Source organism: Gymnogyps californianus, chromosome 17, assembly GCF_018139145.2.
Source record: "Gymnogyps californianus isolate 813 chromosome 17, ASM1813914v2, whole genome shotgun sequence".
Taxonomy (NCBI): Eukaryota; Metazoa; Chordata; class Aves; order Accipitriformes; family Cathartidae; genus Gymnogyps; species Gymnogyps californianus.
This window is the reverse complement of record NC_059487.1, coordinates 1110032-1131631: the sequence shown is the minus strand read 5'-3', so window position 1 is coordinate 1131631 and position 21600 is coordinate 1110032. Positions and strand designations below refer to the sequence as shown.

At 48.9% G+C, this 21600-nt stretch overlaps 1 protein-coding gene across 4 annotated transcripts in view; it reads left to right on the top strand.

Moving 5' to 3' along the window:
- Nucleotides 1-18250, top strand: part of DLGAP4 (DLG associated protein 4) — a 70779-nt gene extending 52529 nt beyond the window's left edge. For all 4 annotated transcript variants that reach the window (XM_050907145.1, XM_050907146.1, XM_050907147.1 and 1 more), the window contains 6 exons: nt 10325-10686; nt 12133-12224; nt 12686-13095; nt 14786-14877; nt 16503-16655; nt 17426-18250. In XM_050907145.1, coding sequence (XP_050763102.1) covers nt 10325-10686; nt 12133-12224; nt 12686-13095; nt 14786-14877; nt 16503-16655; nt 17426-17641 — 1325 coding nt within the window. In that variant the 3' untranslated portion in view covers nt 17642-18250. The remainder of the gene's footprint in view (nt 1-10324; nt 10687-12132; nt 12225-12685; nt 13096-14785; nt 14878-16502; nt 16656-17425) is intronic.
- The last annotated feature ends 3350 nt before the right edge of the window (nt 18251-21600 follow it).

The following is a 21600-nucleotide window of genomic DNA, read 5'->3' as shown; positions in this document are numbered from 1 at the left end:
CTGCTTCTCCTGGGACCATGCTCATGGCTTTTCTCTTCCCAGTGACTTCCTGAGGCAGGACAATTGGTTTTTGGGATCTTGGTTCTTGTTGATTCATTAACATCTTGGGCACAGAGAGGAAGGGAACGCTTCCTTAAGCTGCTGCCCTGTGCTAGCTGGATTGGAGACCTGCCCAAGTCCCACAGGACAGATGGACAGCTTGCTGGATGTGTGTCTGTGGAGCGGGGTGGAGTTGCCTATCACTGCTCCAACTTGCTTTAAATCCTGTGCTGAAAATTACTTTGGGGAGGGTGGGGAGGAATTACAATGTCTTTTCTAATACAAATAGAAGCCCCAGTAATAGTTGCCGCAGATGGGTTTGGGAGTGTCTGTGGCTGGCTTTCTCTGTAGCATCTGTTGTGTCCTTACTGTAAGGCTAACGCTGCTGTAGCAGTCTGTGCTGAAAGGGAGAGATGACCAAATCGGTCAGAAGGCCAGCAGAGCAAGATAACATATTTTTAAACCCCAGCATTCTTGGGTGGTGTCATTTGATGCTTCATGCCTCTTAAATTTCTGACCTTCTACAAGTGGCTTTTTAAAAAAAAAAAAAAGCAAGCTGCCTTGCCTTCCCAGTGTAATAGTTTTCAGTGTATAAGTGCTTATTATAATTTCTCTGCTCAAACGTTGCTACGAATTCCAAATGGGAGCATCTCCAAGAAGCTCAAACTTCTGGTACATTGAAAAATCCAAAGTCCCTCATGCAAAGAGATCACAACCCTCTTAGCCTTTCCTTCACTGGTTAAACATTTCTGCTCTCTCTCGAAGTACAGGGACTAGGTCTCTATCAGAAGTGGCTGCTAAATCTTGTGCAGTCCCGAGCGACAGAGTACTGCCACCCTTGCACTCTTGCCTGCCCTGTACATTCCCTGGTCCACCCAGCATAGATACTCAATGCTGTTAACTAATGCCACAGTTCGCTCTAAAGGCATCTCAGTCATGGGTGACCAGAGAACACAAGGGGTTGTACAGAGTATTTTGTGATGTATTTCTGAATGAAAGCTGTACTGTTAGTCTAAAAACACACAGCTGATGTTCAAGGAGAGCTTCTGTATTTGCAGTGGGAGGGGCTCTTTGTAACATTTGAGAGATGCTCCCTTGAGTTTGAGGCCCTTTTCCTGCAGATATGTCCAGTTCTTTTGTTTCAATAATATGCAGGAACTTACTGTACTTGGCAGTGGTCAAGCAAGTGCAGGGCAGTCCCTTGTTTCTTAATCACGGTAGCAGATGAATACATAGGTGATAAATACTATCCTGCCAGCATAGCCTTAGAGATCTGCAAGAGTGCTGTGACCAAGGTGGGTACTGAACCTGAACAGGAGCAACAGGTGACAAATCTTTAACAGCTCTGTGCTTGCTTGACCAGCACTTGCAAGTGGTTTCCCAGCTGGGAAGCGAAGACCTATTCGCATAGGTCTTTGTTTAATACTGTAGCCCTTGCAAACATGGAAGCACTTGCTGCTCAGTGGTGAGGAGGAGGCAGCTGTGGTAGCTTCTCTGGCTGGATTGTAGTGGGGCTTTAGGGAATTAGGTGTTTCTCTTAAGCTAAGAAGTTATTTCTTTTCTTCTTTCTGCAACTAAATGCCAGATAGCTGAAATGTAGTCTACAAACATGGTACAGGCTGTACCAACAGGGAGCCAGAGTATGGGTCAAGCATGTATGTGGGTTGGGTGGTGGGTGCTCCCAGAGGAAGCCAGTGTGCCTGTGTGGGAAGAATGTTGCTCGTTAGTAAGGGCATCTGCCCTCTATGTGCTTATCTCACAGGTGAGCTGATGCTGTTCACTTCAAGTGGAAATAGCAACTTCCCAGCTGTCTGGATCAGGAAAAGTGACATGGGTACAACTCCAAGTGAGGTCTGGTCATCTTCCATAGCTGCTGGTAGGAATAGCTGCAGCTTGGTGGGGTTTCAGGGTATGACCCCAAGCTGCTTCAGTGGGAGAGATGAGCCTGCTGCCCCTCATCTCTGCTTGGTCTCTGCTGCAGACCCACCTTCCCTCAGTGTGGCCTCTTTGGTGTGCTCCCTGATGTTGCTGTGATGCTCTTGCTTCTGGCTGGGAGTCCAGGGGGCTGGTGTGAGGGGGTGCCCCCATGCCTGTGGAGAGGGATTGGGGGCAGAGAGCCCAAGGCCTTGTTGTCTGTCCTGGAAACAAGCATCTGTCTTCGGCTGGCTGTATGGTGGGCACACAGTTTGGACTGTAAGCTCACTCTGGGATGCTGCTGCTGTTTGGTGTTTAGACTACAGCTTGGTGGAGTGAGGACTGTGGCAGGAGAGTCCACAGCCCTCCCCAGCTTTGTCACGGTCAGCAACATATTTCCCTGTCGGGTGCCTGTTTTCCTCTATGTAGTATCCAGGTGAGATTTTTTTCAAAGATCAGTACTACTAAGATTTACAAAGGGAAAACACTGAGGGAGTAGGTATTTATAGCATTTCCATAAAGAGTCTCTTTAAACAAATGCAGTCACTTAACTTTGCTTTCCAGGAGTGTGGTTTTGTTTAACCAGCGTAAGACTTGTTCTAAAATTTCGCCAGCACTCTAAAGACAGTCATTCTTTCAGTGCAAGAGATGGCATCTTCACATGGATTCCCCATCTTGTCTAGATGGAAGTATTTTCCTGTTGACTAATAAAATTTGGGTGGGTTTTTCACCTGTGCCTCTAACCAACGCAGGTATCTTGACCTTCAACCTGCAGAATACTCAAACAGCTTCTATACAGGCCAAATACAGATTCGAGGAGGCCTATGTGCTGTGGGCATGGCCATAAAGGCTAGAAACATGTTGTTTTAGCAGAAAAATAAGGTCTGGAGTGATTGCTGTGAACCATAAAATCAATGAAGATCTGTATTGTCTTCAGTAGCAATTGTAACTGGGGATCGTTTTTACTTGGACTCTCTACAAATAAAACATCCTGCAGGTCATTGTAGTTTCAGCCTTGAAGTGTTCTTTGAGCTGATGAAAATCAGAGGTCAGGCTGCTTGGAATGCGGCTGTTCCAGTTCCCTTTGCTATTGAAAACTGCCTCTAAATGCAACTCCTTCCATCTGTGAGACCCTGTGGCAAACACAAGCCCAAAGACATGTGACCAAAATCTCTGAGGGGATAATGCAATTGATGGTGCTTCTCATTTGCTGCAAGATTATTGGGTTGTTTCATTTAAAAGACAAATGAGCTTGTCCTGTAGCAGGAGAGATTATTTCAGAGCATGTTGCTTTATGCATGAGGAAATGAGGTCATTTCTTCAAATCTTCCCATGGAGAAAGGAGGGATGCATGGAGCAGGAAAGTGATAGCAGTCTGAGCCCTGCTAATATGTTTGAGGGCAATCTAACTTGCCTTCACAACTGGCTGTGGCTTGGAACCTTTGAGATAATTTAACAAAAATGAGGATGGCTTGAATAGGTCCTTGAAGGCACTGGAATGATTAGAAATATCACCGGGCTGTATTGAATCAGCAAGAGCAACAAAATAACTGGGCACTTTATGCTAGACGCACACTTGAGGGCAATTATGATATTTAAATCTAAAACCAAATACCTTGGCTATGATCTTGGCGGTGCTGCCAGGTACTGAGCAGGTAAGCACAGCCTGGTGGTGTTTGAACAGGGGCCTCTTAAGGCAGTACTGGATTTAATATTCTTTTATGACTCCTACGTTGAGTCTTTCAAGAAGCAAACGCCTGGTTGTCTGGAAGGAGAGGGAGAGGATCACAGCGTGCCCAACTGGTTTGGGGGTCAGGAGGGCTCTCCAGGCTAAGGCTCTGAAAACACAGCTCCTCTGCCTGGGGCTACATCAGTGGGTATTGCCCAAGCCCCTGAGCAGCAGGTGATGTCACGTGGGAGATGCTAATTTGGAAACATGCTGCTTTCTAAAAATAATTACGCAAGGAAGACTATAAACAGACATCCCTCCCCCCAAAAATCAATCATCCACAGCACAGTTGTGAATTGTAACAGCTTGCTTAAATAAGCCTTAGAAGATCCTATGAGCAGGAAGAGTCTAGTGCTGCAAAGCTGGAAGCTTAAGCAGAACTTTCACATTTTCTTGTTCTTCCGCACCTTTTTGGAGTGTGGCTGATGGTGCTGCAGAATAAGACGTGTACCTGCTCCAGTGCCCACGTGGATTGTAGCTGCACATTATAGCACAAGCTGATTTTAAAATGCAATAGGCTGTGACCTGCAGCAGCTCAAGAGCAGATTCATACCGTGTTGAGCTGTAGCCCTTTGGAGGGGGTAAGTCAGCAACTGGAACGCTCCTAACTGGTGGGATTGACCACTGAGCCATGAGGGCATGCTGCCTGCTCGGTTGGTCCGGGAACATATCTCTCCTACAGAAATATCGGGATGCTCTTGGCTTCCTCAATATCTTGTCTCTTCCCACAGATGCAAGAAACACTGAAACTTAGTTCAGAGTTGTGTTGAGGGAGAAGGGCAGACTGTTGTAGATGGGCTTACTCCAACTTTTGCTTTTGAGACCCACTTTAGGTAAGGTGTGGTTTTCGGGTTTGCTGCACAGTCAAAAGTCCCTGTTTTATGGTTGCAGAGGACTTCAGTGGGGTTAATTTGCAATTGCACTCATCAAAGCATCCCCAATTCTTCAAGGCTCCTGATCTTTTTGCGTTTCTTTCATTTGCAATGCTTCTTAGAGCCATAAACTTGTTTTTATAGCTCACATAGTCAGCCCTTTGACCACATGTACATTAACAGGGGCTTTTTTTTGTTGGTATTATGTGATTCCCTTCTAGCAAAATCTGTGATGCTCTTCAGCTGAGCTGGATGGCATGAAGGGATCCCCAGGAACAAGACAAGGGGATGCTGCGGTTTCCCCCTGTATATAGAGCAGCACAAACAGTATTCATACGGTCTGTTGGTAGGTGGAAAGATTAATTTGGATCTAGCTTATTGACCTTGAACACCACTGATCTTCCCCAGGAAACTCTACTGCCTTTCTGTGCTGATGTGCTGCACTCCCCTTGTTTTGCCTGGCTGCGGTGTTCGATATCAGATAGCAATTGATTTACTTTCCCCAATTACATTACAGCCCTGTGGGTGTAAACAGCAGCTGGGAAACTTGAGCTGTGCTCCTGGTAAACATGCCAGCAAAACCACCACACCCCTCCCATCGATTTGGCTCCGAGCGGGACAGTGTCACAGAGGCTCACTGTTAGGTGGCAGGGGACCCTGGGCAGCTGGTGTGTCGGGGCTGGGCACTCTCCCTGGGGAAGAACAGAGGCCATGCGGAGTGGGGAGACAAGGTATTTAACTGGAGGGCCATACGGATATGCTGTCTCTACTGCCAGTTTGGGTGCCTCTTGCCTGTCCTAGATAATAGCTGCTGTAGCCCCCTGGTACAGTAACGCAAGGCAGCGTGAGCATCCTGTGTTTTGGTGGTGTAGCCACAGCTTACCGAGGGATACTTCTGCGATTGATCTGTTCAGGCTGCTCCTACGCTGCTCTGTTGGGATGGTACAAGACAGGGTGTAAGACTTGGCCTAGAAATTGCTGTAGCTATTTAAGATGGTGCTCTCTGGTCAGACAGCCCTGGCAGAGTGACTGTGTGGGCACTCCTCATCCATGGGGTGCTCGATGGCTTCCTTCTCTGCGCCTGGCAGGACTCTGGGTGCCTGCACCTCTGGCAGCGTATGCCTGTGCAGCTTTGCTTCGGAGGGCAGTGATGAGTGCCTGAGCAGCCAAAGAGCTGGGTTGCTGTTGCACACTCTAGTGCATGTCTACGGTTGAACTTTTTCCTCCCTCTTCAGCGGTGATGTCCTGCACGAGCAGGTGTTGGTGGCAGATGAGCTATTTCAGCACGCACCCAAGAGGCCGTTCAGCTGTACAGGCAGGGGAGTTTTCTGTCATGGGGCAAAGCTCTCGTAGCTGCGCTCACGTGAGGAACACTTTGCCTGTCTCGCATGCTGTGCTCTGTGTCAGGTAGGTGTAGTCCAGATTTCTGCTGTAAGGGCAGAGTAGGTAAACATCTGTAAGATGGCAAGTTTTAACTTGACCAAATCTACACTACACCTAAGGAGGCCTTTGGAGATGTCCAGCAGAGAACATGGGGAAAGAGAAGGCGCGATCATGCAGTGAGTGTTGCTTTAGCACCTCCATGCCTCCTGCTGTGCTGGCAGTTTGTACATTTGCACAATGAACCAGATCCTGTAAAGCAACATTCATGGGCAAAGGTCAGCTCTGGGGTGCAGTTCAACCTGTGCTTGCATCTAGTCTGATGCCTCTGAAAGAGGCATCCCAGTGGTGAGCTTGACTTGCTTGGAGATGCTAAACACTTCTGAGCTGGTGCTGCTCAAGCATCTGCAGCAGGTCCTGCTGCTGTCCTGAGTGTAGGGGCTTCCACTCTGCATGGGCAAGGTGATGAAGTGGGATGGCCGGGTAGGAAGTGAATGCCAGTGCCCTTTTAGTCATCCATTAGTGATGAACTTGCAGTGCAGGTCATTTACATGACCGAATAAGTATTGGCTAAAGGATCTGCATAGCTGTGTTTTGGCATGTAAATTTGACGAGTTGAAGCACTTGCATCTAACCTTTTAGGAAATTATTGTAGGTGGTTTTTAAAGTGCATAGTAAGTTCCAGTCCCTGGCTGGAGACACGGCAGCTGTGGGCTCAGGCTGCCCTAAGCAGTTTACATGGCATGTGCCAGCGCTGGGGACTGATCAAGCTGAAAAATAACCCAGTCCCCAGACACAGTAGCCTGTACTGGTTATTTTTCAGCTATGTTGTTCCCTACTGCAAGTCCCTCTTGCAGCCATGCGGGCCGTGTGTCGGAAGGTGGTATAAGGGCTGGGGTGAGCAGTCAGGATAGGTCCCACTCTCGCAGCCATCAGGACACTGCTCAATTTGTGCCGGACTTTGTGCACTGAGGGGCTGGAGGAACCGGTATGGGTTTTGTGCCTTCCTGAGCTCCTGTCCAGATTCACACTGAAAGGCAGCTTGGTTGGCAACCCTGTCGCAGTCTCCTTAGCTCTCCTGTAGCAGTAGCACCATTACAGTGCTTCTCAGCATGTTTGGTCATATAAATGCTTTTGGAAACAAAGATCTCCTCCTTCTCTGTAACCTCTCCCTTTTAGTTCCTTCTTTGAAGTGGAACTTTAGCTGTTAATATGGTAAATATTGGGATGTGTAAATATAGGCATGTGTAAATACTGTCAATAAGGCACGTGGTGTAGCTGTGCGATTTCCCCGAAGGGAATACGGCTGGGCTCCCAGGGATGCTCAGGACCGGCTCTGACCACATTGAAGACTGTGAGGCAGCTGGGACACCCCTCCTGGGTGCCCCGTGAGCGTGGTCAGCCTCCACTGCAGGCAGAAGGACCTGTCTGGAGAGAAAAAGGAGCTGCTGGGAGCCTCATGTCACCTGAAACACCCCTTCCCATACCTGTAATCAATTCGGAGCAGGTTCATTTGATACTTCTCAGTTAATTGTGCTAAAATTATGCAGGGAACAGAAGGCAGCCTGTGATGGGCTGAGCCAGAACTGGTTGTGTCCAATTGTCCTGAAAGATCAAAACATCTGTCAAATGCCCTCTTGTGAGCTCCCCAGGGCATGCAGGCAGCGCAGTTCGAGGGTGGAAGGTAATGTTGGGAAGCAGCAGGTACCTCTGCCTGCCCTCTTGGTCCCCAAGTAGTCAAAGGATTCCTGACAGAGAGGACTGGTCTCTAATCTGGTACTAAATTTGTTAATATGCTGGTGGCTACTTTGGGGATGGAAATGTTAAAGTTAACAGTCTATCTGTAGTGTTTAATGAAAATGATCTGTAGCCGTATCTGCATATATATCTATCAGTGTGTCAGCAGGTTTTGGGGAGGTTATGTATGGGACTGGGCAGTGCAGTGGGAGGTAGGAGCTTGCAATTTGAGGTGCAAAACGAGATCAGGGAATACGGGTTGGAGCAGGGAACGCAAAGGAATGACAGCCCCTGCAGTCATCAGAGCTGCACTAGGAAAACACTTAGAAACTGGGTTTGGGTTTGTACAGCCCATCTGTATTGTTGGTTGGGTGACCTGGGAGGTGTATGGGTCTGTGCTGGTATCTGTCAACATCTGCGTGTCAAGAGCTAGGGGAAAAGTGTGCATGGAACAGGATGGTGCATGGGGTTTCAATTTGAAGGACAGAACTCCTTTGCTGGAGACCAAAGACTACGGGTTGGAGCAGGGAACCAAGGAGAGTGACAGCCCTGCCACCGCCGGAGCTGCCCACACCGTTGTACTGTAGTGACTTACACAGGGATGCTTGGTTTGTCATTGATGTGGGAAAGGGACTGCCCTGTAAACACGCCTCGGTGACATGCTAACTCGCCAAGTCCAGGAGCAGGGATGTGTTTCCTTTTAATACATAAGGTACAATTTGGGCAGGCTGACCTGGCCCTCCATGATCCGGGGTGGTGATGGAGCTGATCAGCTCACAGCCTGGAGCAGCAAAGCTCCCTACCCAGCCTGCAGAACCAAAGCACGGCTGTGCACCACCACTGAGACACTAAGGCAAGAGAAGGGTAATCCCTGCAGGCACTGCCCGGACAGCACAGGGTTACCCTGAAACCTGCAGCAGCCCTGATCCTGCAGCTCCCTTCCAGGGGAGTGGGACTGTAGGGCTCAGCACACCACAGCCACCCAGACCTACAAGCCCCTTGGGAGGAACCTGGCAGCAGCACTAAGTTTGAGGAGCGTGGCCCTCCCAGGAGGTGAAACGGGTGGCTGGGCAGTGCTGTGCAAGGAGAGAGGATGGTGTGAGCCTCTCTGGTTATGCCTTGGAGTGGGACAGTGTTATATCTGATAAAGCTCCTCTGCACACCCATGAAGGGGCTCAGAGACAATAGCAGGAGGGAGAGCACAAATCATACCCTGCTGGGCTGCTCCCAGGTCCATCCCAGAGGCCATCAGCCCATCACAGGCCCATCTGCACAAGCCCAGAGCAGGGACACACAGTGGCAGGTGGGACCCCAAGCCAAGAACCCCTGAGCACTGGACACCCTGTCCAGGCCCCTCCTGGGGTTGTCCCAGCAGGGCCTCGGCCTCGGTGTCCAGGCGTGCCACCCATCACCGTGAGCCATGGGGAGCACCTCTCCAGATCACCTTTCGGACTAAGGAGGTTGCTGCCAAGGGCTGGGACACGTTATGGGGTGCAGGGGGAAAAGCAGTTTGGGATTGCACAGGACTTAATGGGATATTTACAGGAGGAACCAAAGGTGGGACAAGAAAGGGGTTTTGGTGATTTGGGGAGGAACAAGAGTTGGGAATACAGGGGTAAGGGAATATAAGGGGTCACAACACAATATAAGTTGTGTGTGGGTAGGTGGCTGGTCAGTGTGCTTGTCTGGCCATGCCCTGACCAGTGCAGTCTGTCCTGTCTGGACAGCAGCTGGAGGAGGACTTTGGCCTCAGGGCCGTGTACGTCCAGGGGCTAGGAACTGGGCAGACTTGAGTGCCTAAGCGCAGCTGCTGCAGGATCCACTTTGTACATATGCTTTCACTAATGGACTTCAATCCTGTCAAGCCAGAGACAGGAGCAGGATGAGGGCATTGCTGCTGTCTGTGTTCATGTGCGTGCTCTTCTGTGATCTGTGTGGCCAGCCTCGTATATATACATACACGTAGTGGATATGTGTGCTCTGTGTGCCTGCTGGGAACACATCTTCAGCCTCACTACTGGTTGGATCTGGGGTCATGGAGCAGCAGCAGCAGCCTTGCCACTCTTGGGCTGTTGCATCCAGATGATGTATTTTCCTCTAATGTGTAGCAGCTAGGTTTTTAAGGTACTTCACAAACGTTTGTTCCTACCATCAGCATCTAACAAACTTTATGGCTTCTTTCCGTTTTTATAGGAAAAAACACCACCCTGGTCCAGACACTGAAACTTGTCAACTGATGGGACAAAGAGCTGAGACACTTGGCTGTACTAGGACACTAAAACATAGGGTTTAGCCAAAGAAAATTTCCCCAACGTGGAGGCTTACACCTGCCAAACCCTGTAGCATTCTTGCGAGGCTTTTCTATACCTCTTCTCCATTTCCAGCCTTTCACACATCATGGTATTCCTTTTGACTTCTTTTGCAAGCTAGCTCTGGCTCTGCCTTCTGCTTCCCCTTATGCTTTGGTTTGGGTTACCCAGTGTGAGCTGCTGGCTGTAGGCTGTTTCTGCATTTCTGCCTCCAGCTTCTGCTTGGAGGCTCCTCTTGAATGTTGTGACTGACCTGCTTTTTCTTTCTCTTTTACTGTATCTCTCTCTCTCTCCCCCCAATCTGTCTTTTGCGTTCTCCATTCTTCCCACCTCCATTACTGCAGGTTCATCATGCCTAGTGGCATATAAAAAGACTCCACCTCCTGTCCCACCTCGGACCACATCAAAGCCGTTCATCTCTGTCACTGTGCAGAGCAGCACTGAATCGGCGCAGGACACCTACCTGGACAGCCAGGACCACAAGAGCGAGGTGACCAGCCAGTCGGGACTCAGCAATTCTTCAGACAGCTTGGACAGCACCAGGACACCCAGTGTGACAAGGGGAAGCGTCGTGACTCCAGCAAGAGAGACTCCAGAGTTACCCCAGAAAAATGCAACTTTGAAAAGTGACAAAGGGACTCTGACTAGTGAAGAGCCTAAAGTGGAGAATATCCCCAAAAGAAAGCTGTCGTCTATAGGAATACAAGTATGGAATAGTTTGTTCTCCTTTGTCCTAAGGAATGTCCTTAACCCATCCATTTAGCGTGTGCATTTTGTGTGACCAGGTGTGCATCCGAACTCACTTAGAATAGCAAGAGAAACTAACTGCCTTGTCAAACTAACTTCCTGTGTTCCCAGGGGTGAAATACAGCAGAAGCTTTTCATAACAGACCAGAAAGGACTAAGTTCCTTTAGTACAAAATTAAAATGTTTCATAAAGCAGTGGGACCATGTTAACTGGGTGAGTCCCTCTAAAGAGGCCTTTTGCTGCTAGTATGCCTGTGCTGAGCCTGTGCTCTGTACTATGTATTACTTTAAATCAGTCTGCTCCTTGTCCATCACTGTTCTGGGGACAACTTTCTTCTGAGAGGTGGGCCCTTCCACTTGACATCCATGTAGTATGGGCTGCTGCCATGCGAAATGGTCCCAGGGCTGTAGGCAGGAGAGAGCAATTCCTTGCTGTCCACGATTCCCAGCAGATTGCTGCTGCTCTTGCTGGAAGCATTTAACTCTGTGGAAATCGATGGAAATGAGCTGTTGATTATATAGTCAAATGAGAACCCATTAAGTGGCATAAATCCATGCTTTATTCAGCAAAAGTCATCTGCAATTTTACACTCTTCTTGTGGACAGATTGCCCAGTTACAGATGGCTGACTGCTGCGAGCACTTCTTCTGTCCCAAAGTTCAGTGCTGGTTCAGTGCTGCAGGCAGTTACCTGCAGATAGGAACTTGTGCACCTGGGCAAGTCCAAATGCAGGATCTGGGCTTTGAGCCACCACGGGTGTGTGTGCTGAATAAGTTCTCCATTGGCTTTACAGCAAGGCTAGCTGGCCAGGTAGGCACATGTGATAGTGAAGGCTTTTCTGCAGGGCTAGTGGGGCAAAACACATGCTGAAAGGGCAGCAAGGCAAGAGAACTCACATTGGAGAGGCTGACTGCCTTCCTCTCCTCTTCCTTTTCTGAGCTGGTTCCCAAGCCACCTGCCCCACGACCTGGATTTCCTTCCTAAAACCTTCTAACCCTCTTATCCAGACCTATGGTGGGTGTCAGTCCCTGGGAGAGAGGAAGCTGGGCTTTGCTGTCAGTCTTAATCAGATCGCTGCCCTCTCTTGAATCTCTTGGCTTTTGCCCGTGTCGGATGCCAGACACAGCCCTTCCCCAGTGTGCCACAGTCGTGCAAACATGATGGTGGATGGCAGAGCCGAGTGCTCTTAGAGCAGATACCTGGCAGCAGCTCGGCAGGATGCAGTCCTGATGCTGAAGTGGAGGCAGACCTGAGCGGTAGCCTTGTGCCTCTCCTAAGACAACCCTCCAGTTGGCGTGTGGCGTCAGCATGCTGTGTGTGTGTGCAGCTCTCCTGGTCTACTAATGTGAATTCCAGCAGCAAGTTCTTGTGTCTGTTTTTGTCTGTATTTTTTTTGTTTAATAAGGTTGACTGCCTTCAGCCAGTGGCAAAAGAGGAGCCTCCTCCACCAGCCACCAAATTCCAGTCCATCGGGGTACAGGTAGAGGACGAGTGGCGGTAAGTGAAAGACGCAAGCTTTTGTAGTTTCCTTTCTTTTAAATTGCGCTTCCCCCACTTTCGCTTAGACCTTCTCCCCTTCTTTGTTCCAATATGAGTGGTGTTGAATGGGGGCCCATGGAGAGCTCTTCCTCCACAGCACACACCCGCTGCAAAAAGCACTTGTTCTGTAAACAGCCAAATCAATGGGAGTTTGAAATGAAAAAAAAAAAAAAAATAAAGTACAAGATGTAATTATAGATGTGCGTCAGTCCTCTCGTCTGAACGGCCTATTGCAGTAAGCAGGCAACCTTATAATTTTGTCTGTCTGAATGTGTGGTGTGTGTTTTTGTGTGAGGAGGGGCAGGGCGGGCAGGGTGAGGCTCATCTGCAGGCATAATAAACAAATGCATTTCACTGTCAGTGTGTGAGGTCAGCCAGGTTGAGTTCTGCTATTTAATGTTTGCTTTTGATCTCTCTAGAAACAGCCACTCTCGCAGCATGTCCTCCAAACAGGACACAGACTCTGACACGCAGGAACCTAATAACTCTAGCTGTAAATCATCTGAGAGAAGCCTCGCTGAGTGCCCCCAGCACAACAACTCTGTTGGTGTTGATGCCACTACCAGGCAACCAGCCAAGCCCTCACAGATTAAGAGAAACCTCTCCTATGGAGAAAACAATGACCCAGCCCTGGAGCCTTCCTCTCTCCCTCCTCCTGACCCCTGGCTTGAGACATCCTCCACCTCGCCATCAGAACCCACGCAGCCAGGAGCCTGCCGGCGGGATGGGTACTGGTTTCTGAAGCTGCTGCAGGCAGAAACAGAGCGGTTAGAAGGCTGGTGCCGCCAGATGGACCAGGAGACCAAAGAGAACAATCTCTCTGAAGAAGGTAGGTGTTGTCAGCCTCTGGACACTAGACTGGAGCAGCCTAGCAGCTCCTCCCTCAAGAAAGAGTTGTAACTGAGTATTGGACCAGCTTTCTGCAGTTAAATTGCTGATAGCCCACAGAGAGACAGATCAGTATGGGACAAGGAACATTTTTTTCTTTGGAAAGGATAAAGTAACTTCCTCTAGCAGATGGGGTAAGAAATAATACTGTGATGCAGCATATAAGACTTGCAGGGGATGGTGCAGCTTCTGACCATTCGAAACTGCTAGAAGCTTAAATGGATTGCTTTCAGGGAGGCTGTGGGATCTTTCTCCCTGCCTAACCCATTATACTCAAGCACGCAGGTGAAAGTTTAGTTGGCAGTGGGGCAGAATGAACGTGACTTCTGAGCTTGTTTGATCTGTTGAATCAGTGTCCTCACGGCAAAGGGGAGGTTTCTTCATATGGGAAGGCTTCACTGAATTTGTGCTAAACACACCAAAAGCATGTGCACAGGGAACACAAGGCCACTTGATTTTATTGGGTTCAGTCCCAGCTGGGCTTGTTCCGTTATTTTCAAATGAGTTGGTAAAACCTGTGCTTCTTGCAGTGAAAATCATGCCTGTGGTGCATATAGAGTGACAGAAGTGGGTGACTAGGCTGCAGAGGGCAGGATCTTGCTTTTGAGTCTGGTTGGTTTTTATTTCTTTAATACCCGACAAAGGTGAAATAATGGTGAGACTCAGTTATAGCTCGCTGTCACTGCTAGGGCTTGGGGGAGCTAATCTCTAATCGTATTGCACTAAGATGCTGCACTGGCTGCCAAGCTGGACAGGCAGTGCCAGGGCTCTCCCTGCCTCAGGGGATGCCCTTGTTTTGCCTGTGGCAAGAGTGCTCTGGCAAGAAAAGACACCAAGACCAGTGTGGCATTATATCTGTGACCTCTAAGAGCGATCTCCTAGTAGATTCTGTAACTGAGAACTTGGTGGGTACGGAGAGAGCCCAGCTTACGCTTGTCCCACCAGGATCTATAAACATTCAGAACTGATTCAGTAGCTGCAGCAGCAGACCAGGGAGGAGAAGGGCAATCGGTTCATCCCTGTTCATGGTGCAGTTGCATGCACTGTGGGTCTCTCAACCGTGCCTTTGGAAGGGAAAAACCCATACAGTGTTTTTCCATTAATGAGCAGAGGAATGTTGCCATGCCCAGAGGCTTCTTGGAAAACCCACTAAGAGCAGCATAAAGTCCTGGGTATTAAAAGCCCTAGCCTGCCAGTATTTTAATCCCTTCTGGTAAATGGAGGTTGGAGACAGTTCTCCTGCCCCTTGCTACTTTCACCTCATGCATGAGTGGAAGAGCAGGTTGTGATCTGCAAGCAGATGCCAGCAGATCTGCTCACTGAGATTGCGCTGGTGGCTTGTCTGATGGGCTGAAGGCAGTTTAAGGTACTTTCTGCCGACTCTGATGTAATGTTCTCAGTCTGGCCTGCTTTTGACCTGCTCTAGAAGGAGCAATAATAGATGGCAAAGACAGATGTAGATTATGTTTCAATATATCTTCTTTCCCTGAGAGCAGTTAGTTCCTTGGGGATCTCTGAAACTCCTTTTCTAATGAACCAAGAGAGTTTCTTTGCTCCAGAAACACTTGAGTTCATTGTTGCATTTACTAGTCTGTTCAACTGAGGTCTTTTTCTTTTTTTCTCTCCCGTAGTCTTAGGAAAAGTCCTGAGTGCAGTGGGCAGTGCACAGTTACTAATGTCACAGAAGTTCCAGCAATTCCACGGCCTCTGTGAACAAAACTTGGTGAGTCTGGATCTATTTCTCCTGGTTTTTCAGAGGGGGATGTATCTGTTTCAACAGCACTACAGGAACATGATCAGGTATTAACAGGCTACTGTCACTGTAAAAACAAAGCCAATGCAGCTGTAGCCTACAACCTGACCACCATGCCATGATGGATGAATGCTGATTTAAAATGGCAGCTGAGCAGTGGGAGGCTGATGGCCTCAACCTCTCTTGTGAATAGGCACTTCTTGGGCCGTGCTCTGCTCGGGGATGAGTGTTTGCAGTTCCTTTTGGTGCTTACGTGAGCACAGGGGAATTTTCTTGAACTGCTGATCAGGGCGTGCTGAATACACTGCATCTCTCTGTGGATCTGAATTGTCAAGTAGCCATACTGCTGTGTGTCCTGGAAACTACCTCTTTCTTGTTACTTCTAAAGGGCTTTTTGAGGTGAACCACTGAGGTTTTGCCAAATAGGGGGGAATGTTTGAAAAGTCTACTATTCTTCTCCAAACACGCTTGCTTTGCATGTAGATTATGTGGATGGTAAAACTGTCCCAACAGGATTGTCCCTCATTGGTCACAAAGCATTGTTTGAATTGGATCTCTTCAAACGTAATGCAAGGGTTTGCCCTTGCTGATTGCTGAACAGGGCTAACATGGGGATGGATGGAATCTGTGTTTTGTTTTTCCCCTCAAGCTTTATCATGGTATGGGTTTTGCAAACTTCCTCAGAAGTGAATTCCCCTTTACTTGCAAAAAAAACTTAGAGAAACTCGGGGAGGAGGAGGAGGGGGTGAAGTGCTGAGCATCTGCTTGCTGATCTCTGGCTGATCATAGCTGAGAGATTAGCAGCACCACCACTAGCTGCCAGGCTTTCAACAGAGCTTTGTGCTGAGGTCTCCCTTTGATACTTTGTGCTGAGTTGCTCAGATCTGATCCCATGCTTTCCTGAGACAATCCAGGCCTACGATGGCAGTTCAGATGCCTCAGAACTGGGAAAATTCTGTTCTTGGAAGAAACTTAAGCGACTTAAAAATTTTTCAGCCTAGCCTGAGAAATACTGATACTTTCAGATTGTTTTGTGGGGGGATGTAGCAAAATAATTTTGCTCGTGAAAGCTATATTGGCTTCTTTGGATTGCTGTACACTGGCATGCAAGTTCCCAGGTGTCAGAGCTGTGCTTTGCATTGTGTTGTGTGCATTTCCATTATTACCCACCCTGAAATCAGGATCTCTGTGTAAGAAACCAGTGTTCTAGCTCTGAATCACATGCTGGGGACCTTCAGTTGGAGGTTACTGCTGTGGGATTAGCACTGGCTGGGGAAGCTTTGGGGAGAATGGGAGCTATTGCTTTCTGCTACAGAGAGTGTCTTTTTCAGGATTCTTCTTCAGGCTCCTATAGGACAAATATAGTCAGGATCTCTGCTTCCTGATCTTTGCAGAAATGGTTTTGACTGCAAACGATGGCATTGTGTCTCTGCGTATTTCGGGCTGGTGTCTCCTGTGCGTTCTTGATGTTTCAGTTGTCAGGCAGGTAGACTTATAAGGGGTGAATAGGTAAGCTGTGCAGACTGCTCTGCTTGTCAGGAGGGTATATTGTTTCTGAAAGGGTTGGGTTTTTTTTTTTATGCTTTCCCTTCTAGAACCCTAATGCCAATCCCAGACCCACAGCCCAGGACCTAGCTGGGTTTTGGGATCTCCTGCAGTTGTCCATTGAAGACATCAGCATGAAGTTTGATGAGCTGTACCACCTGAAAGCTAATAGCTGGCAATTGGCAGAGACACCGGAGAGAAAGGTGAGTGTGGGGCAGTTGAGAGTGGCCAGAGCACCTCGCAGACATTTTGGGTCCCTGAGGTCTGTTTCTGTCTGCAAACAGAAGATCTCTAGAGCTTTTACCATCTTGCACTTGTGCAGTGTAATCTCACAGCCTTGCAATGCACTGAGACCATTCCTCTTGAGTAATAGTGGAAACAATTTTGTACAAGGGGAAAAAGCATTACGATGGAGAGAGACCAGAGCAATGAGTGGTGGTGTATGCTTAAAGCAGTGACACAGAGGCCTCTAGTGTTACGAGCACTGTATGAATAGGTTTTAACTATTCCTGGTGTCTGAGTAGTATAAAAAACACCTACTGGAATCTTTTGAAAATGCAGCACAGGCTGTGTCCCTGGGCCAGGCTGCCTGACTAGACATGAGGGTAGGAAGGAGGACTGTGGCTCTGGGCAGGGTGGCATATTAAAATTTTGGAGTTCCAGATCAAATTCAGTCTTCATGCTGCCTGTGCTGTGGTCTGACCTATAGCTGGGCCAGACATAGTCTGCAAACTCTAGTCCACTTCACAGAAGGCCTCTGTACCGTGAAATGCAAAATGGCACACTTCTAGAAATTGGGGAAGCTGATTTTGACGAGCATCTTGCTCAAGAACTGCTCCTGCTTCTTTCACCTGACACTCGATCTCATTGCTTAGTCCCTCACGCCACAAGAGTCCCCACCATATCAGAGAGCAAGCTTCTGTATGTGCATTTTTATTTTATGTTTGGGTTTTTCCTTACTGTCTCCCTAAAGGAAGAGAAGAAACCACCCCCTCCAGTGCCAAAGAAGCCAGCCAAGTCCAAATCCCAACTGAACCGGGACAAAGCTTCTGATTCAGACAAGCAGCGCCAGGAAGCTCGCAAGCGTCTTATGGCAGCCAAGCGGGCCGCCTCTGTCCGGCAGAACTCGGCCACGGAGAGCGCAGATAGCATCGAGATCTACGTACCCGAGGCACAGACCCGCCTTTGAGCAAAGGGGCAGAGGAAGGAACCGCGTGGTTTTTATAAGTCATTAAAAAGGAAAAAAAAAAAAAAAAGGTTCTCTCTAAACTAGTGTGATTTATTCAGTCTAGAGACAATGAGCCATCCTTGAAAAGGGCTCCTGAGTTGGCTTTTTTCTCTCAGCTTTAAGTAATGAAGATTTTAAAAAAAAAAAAAAAAACAAACAAAAAAAAGAAAAAAATACCCCTCATTTTCTCACTGGCTGTGGTGTTGCTGAATGGACTGAACAGACTCTTGGAAACTCCAGCCCCTCGACTTGGAACTTCAGTCTTTTTACTTGTTCTATCTAATGAGAATTATTAGCTTGTTTACAAGAAGAGGACAAGAAAACATGAAGCCTTGAGCACTTGCCATGCTGTGTTCTTCCTCCTCCTCAGTTCTGTTCTTCCTTCTCATCCTTTATTTTTTTTCCTCCTTCTGCTTCCTTTCTCCCACCCTTTGCATGGCTTCGTTTACTGTGTTAGAAATAACCTCTCTTCCACAGAGCTCCTGAAGAGAACACCCATTCAGTGTGTACTACTGTTGCACTCTGCTAGCAAGCAGCCTTTCTTGGGGGTGTTTTTGTTTTCCTTTTGATGGGGATATTGGGGTGGGGGGAGGATGGGTGGGCAGGGACAGGGCAGTGGGTTTGTATTCCTCTGTTTTATTGAAGTGAGAGGATGACAGGGTCTGTGGAATGTAACGCAGAGTTGTTGAAATGCAGCCCAGAAGCAAATGTGCAATAAGCTGGCAAAGGGGGAAGGGGCAGCGCTTGGCTGGCTGATCCCGAGAGCGCAGTACCCTACTCCAGGCACAGGAGGGGAGCTGAAGGACCACAGAGCAACTACAGGCATGATCCACACACACCTCACTTTGATTTTTCTCCTTTTCCCTTTACAAAATTATTTTCCTTGAGTTGCTTGTTGAGAAAGAAGCTGCTACACTGGGGGACCTGTTTAAAAGTGGGCTGGGGAAGCGGGGGGAGGCTGGGGAGAGTGTAACGGTATTTCAGGGTGGGAGGACTGGGTTTTGTACAAAGAGGAAGGCACAGGTAGCTGGTGGTAGGCTGCCTGCCTGTATGTATGTGTACATATGCACATATACACTTAGTAGTACCTGTACATTGAATTCATACACACGTATACATGCCCATACGCACAGTGCAGATGGTGTACTAAAAGCACCTTGGTGAGAATGGGCATATGTATAGCATATATTTTTACATGTACTATATCTAGATGTGTGTAAAAGTGTGTGTAAAAATATATACCCTGTGTGTAATCAGATGACTATTTTTTCCTTATCTCCCTGCTCTCTGGGTAGAGGAAGGATTGCTAAATATTTTTTAGCCCATTTTCCCCTTTGTAGGTCTCCTTTTCAGTCTGGCTTCTTGAAGCCAGAACTACCCCCACAGAATTGTTTGCCACCCCTTCAAAATAAGCATTTGGCCCCATCCTGAGTGATCTTGCTGGGGATTTCCCCCCCCCCCCCCTTCACTTGCTTGAAGGAGTTGGGAGATTGTGTGCTACTTTCATGGGGGTGGGGGTAGAATCCCAGAGGTTTCAGCAAGGGTGTTGGTGATCCAGAAGGCAAAAAATAAATAAAAGTGAAATCCTGAATGATGTCTGAGTGACCATTATATACTGTCCAGTGTTGTCTGTGCATAGGTGCTCTTAGAGATTTCTGCCCACCTACCATAAACTCTCAAACATGGAATTAGATTCCCATCAAAGCTTGGCCATAATGTAACTCAAATTCAGCATTGGTCTTGATCTTTGTGTGTAGAGACACTGAGTTGTTGGGTTGCACTGTCAGGTTTTGGGGGAGGATTGTAAAGATGCAGTTTTAGAGATTTCTAGCATTGAAATTGGGAACACCGGGGAAAGGTGATGTGTTTTGTTTTGGTTCTTTTTTTTTTTAATTTACTGTTCCAAAAGTGGCTGAGGCTGCTGCTGGGGAGCTGGCCTGGAAAGCTGCTTTTTCCGGGGCTGGCAGTCTGTGGCAGCAGCCCATCTCGCTGAGTTGTCAAATGATCTTGAATCCCCTGGGCTGAGATCACTCTTCATCCTTGGTCAGTCGCACCGGGCCCTCGGGGTGTGCTTTGTGGGCTGCAGCCAGGACAGATGAAGCGGGGTGTCAATGCCGGCCATTCTGTATGTGCGGGTCTCCGGGGTGAGGCTGGGTAGCAGAGGTGAGCGCGTGTGCCTGCCTGACTCTCATTTTGTTTCCTGCCACCTCAGAGGAGAAGAACTTACAGCAGCAAGGACAGCTGGCTGACTTACCGTAAAAAAAAAATAAATAAACAAATGCAGTCTGAATTTATAGCTGCCTGCAGTGTCTCTCTCCCTCTTTATTCTCAGCAGTGGTATCTGTGACTGGTTTGTAATGGGCAGCTGGGGCAAAACTCAAAGCTGTTCTGTAGAGCGGTGTCAACCTTCAACCGCGAGCGCCCCCTGCAAGATGGCTGATGTGTCAGAGGGCTGTGGGGTGGGTGGGGCAGTGCAGGGACAGGTGCTGCTGGTGGAAGTCCCACCCCTTTCTGCAGCCTCATAGGCCACTTACCCAGGAAGTCACGCCCTCTTCCAGTCATGCGGTCTGTGGTGATTGGCTGTTAGGCCTACCCCTCCCCCCTCCAGTGGATTACCTGGAAGTACATCAGACCGGAGGGCCCTTCCCCTACTTTTTATCTATTTTATATCTGTGGGTTTATGGTTATTTATATTTAATCTCTATAGCTTTATAAATGCGTATGTATATATAAAAACATATACACTTTTATACCAATATAGAAGTATATATCTGAAAAATATGTATACATATTTATACAAATCTTTATATAAATATATATATACATACATTGTATATAAATGTATGTATTTTTATATCTGAGCACTTCTGGGTCCAAAGGAAGTGGGCAGCCAATCATGGGGCTGCCTGAGAACAGGTGGGTATGATGGTCTCAGGAAATGGCTGTCAGCCAATCACAGAGCTGTATGACATTTAACAAAATGGCTGCTCCCTGTCATAAAATGGTGGGTAAAACAAAATGGCTGCCCCCTGTGTATATAGGGGGTGGGCCTTCTGTGTCAAATGTACTTCCGGGTAAACCAGTGGGGGGGAGGGCAGCTGGTCCTGCCAACCAATCACAACAGACCGTGTGACTTCTGGGGCAAATGGCTGCTGAGGCTGCTGGGAGGGGGTGGGACTTCTGGTGGAAGCAGTAGGCGGGGCACCTGTCAGTCCCACCCCCACAGTCCCTGTGCAGTGTGAGGGCGGGGTGGCAGCGCCGTCCCCAGGCGGGCAGGGGCTGGGGCGGGATGGGCCCTGCCCGCTGCAGGGGACCAGGCAGCGCTGCGCTGCGGGCCCTGGGCACAGCTGGGCCCGGGGGGCTCCCCCTGCCCGCTCTGGGCCTGGGGCAGGGGGAGAGCGGCGCCCAGGCCGAGCTTCTCCTCAGCGCTGGCCTGTGCTGGGAGAGATGGGGTCGCCCATGCCTCGCTCCTCAGGCCCCCGTAGTTCTCCTCAGGCAGTAGTGGCTGACACGACGGGCTGAGCCTGCCCCATGGCCTGGGCATCACTGGGGCAGGCCCCGGCTGGGCAGAAAACCCCTGGTACCCACGCTGGGTCTTTGCGCGAGGTTTGTGTCCTGGCCTGAGGGCTGCAGCAGGTGGGGTCTCCCCAGCTGAATGAGAGCCGCTGCCGTGCCAGCTGTGCTTGCCCTGGGCTTCGCTGGGAGCTGCCTGCTCTGCGGCGCCCATTTTGCTGTGAATACCGTGTGTGCCGGCTGACTGTCTGCAGGACTCCCATGACACCAGCTCAGCACACTTTGCTCAAGTCCAGCAACCCAGGCAGCACTGAAGCCGGGGGGACCGTGGAGCCAGGTTGGTGCATGCCCTGAGAAGCAGTGCCAGGGAAGCATCTCCTTGCATTATCCAGGTAAAGAGGAGCGCA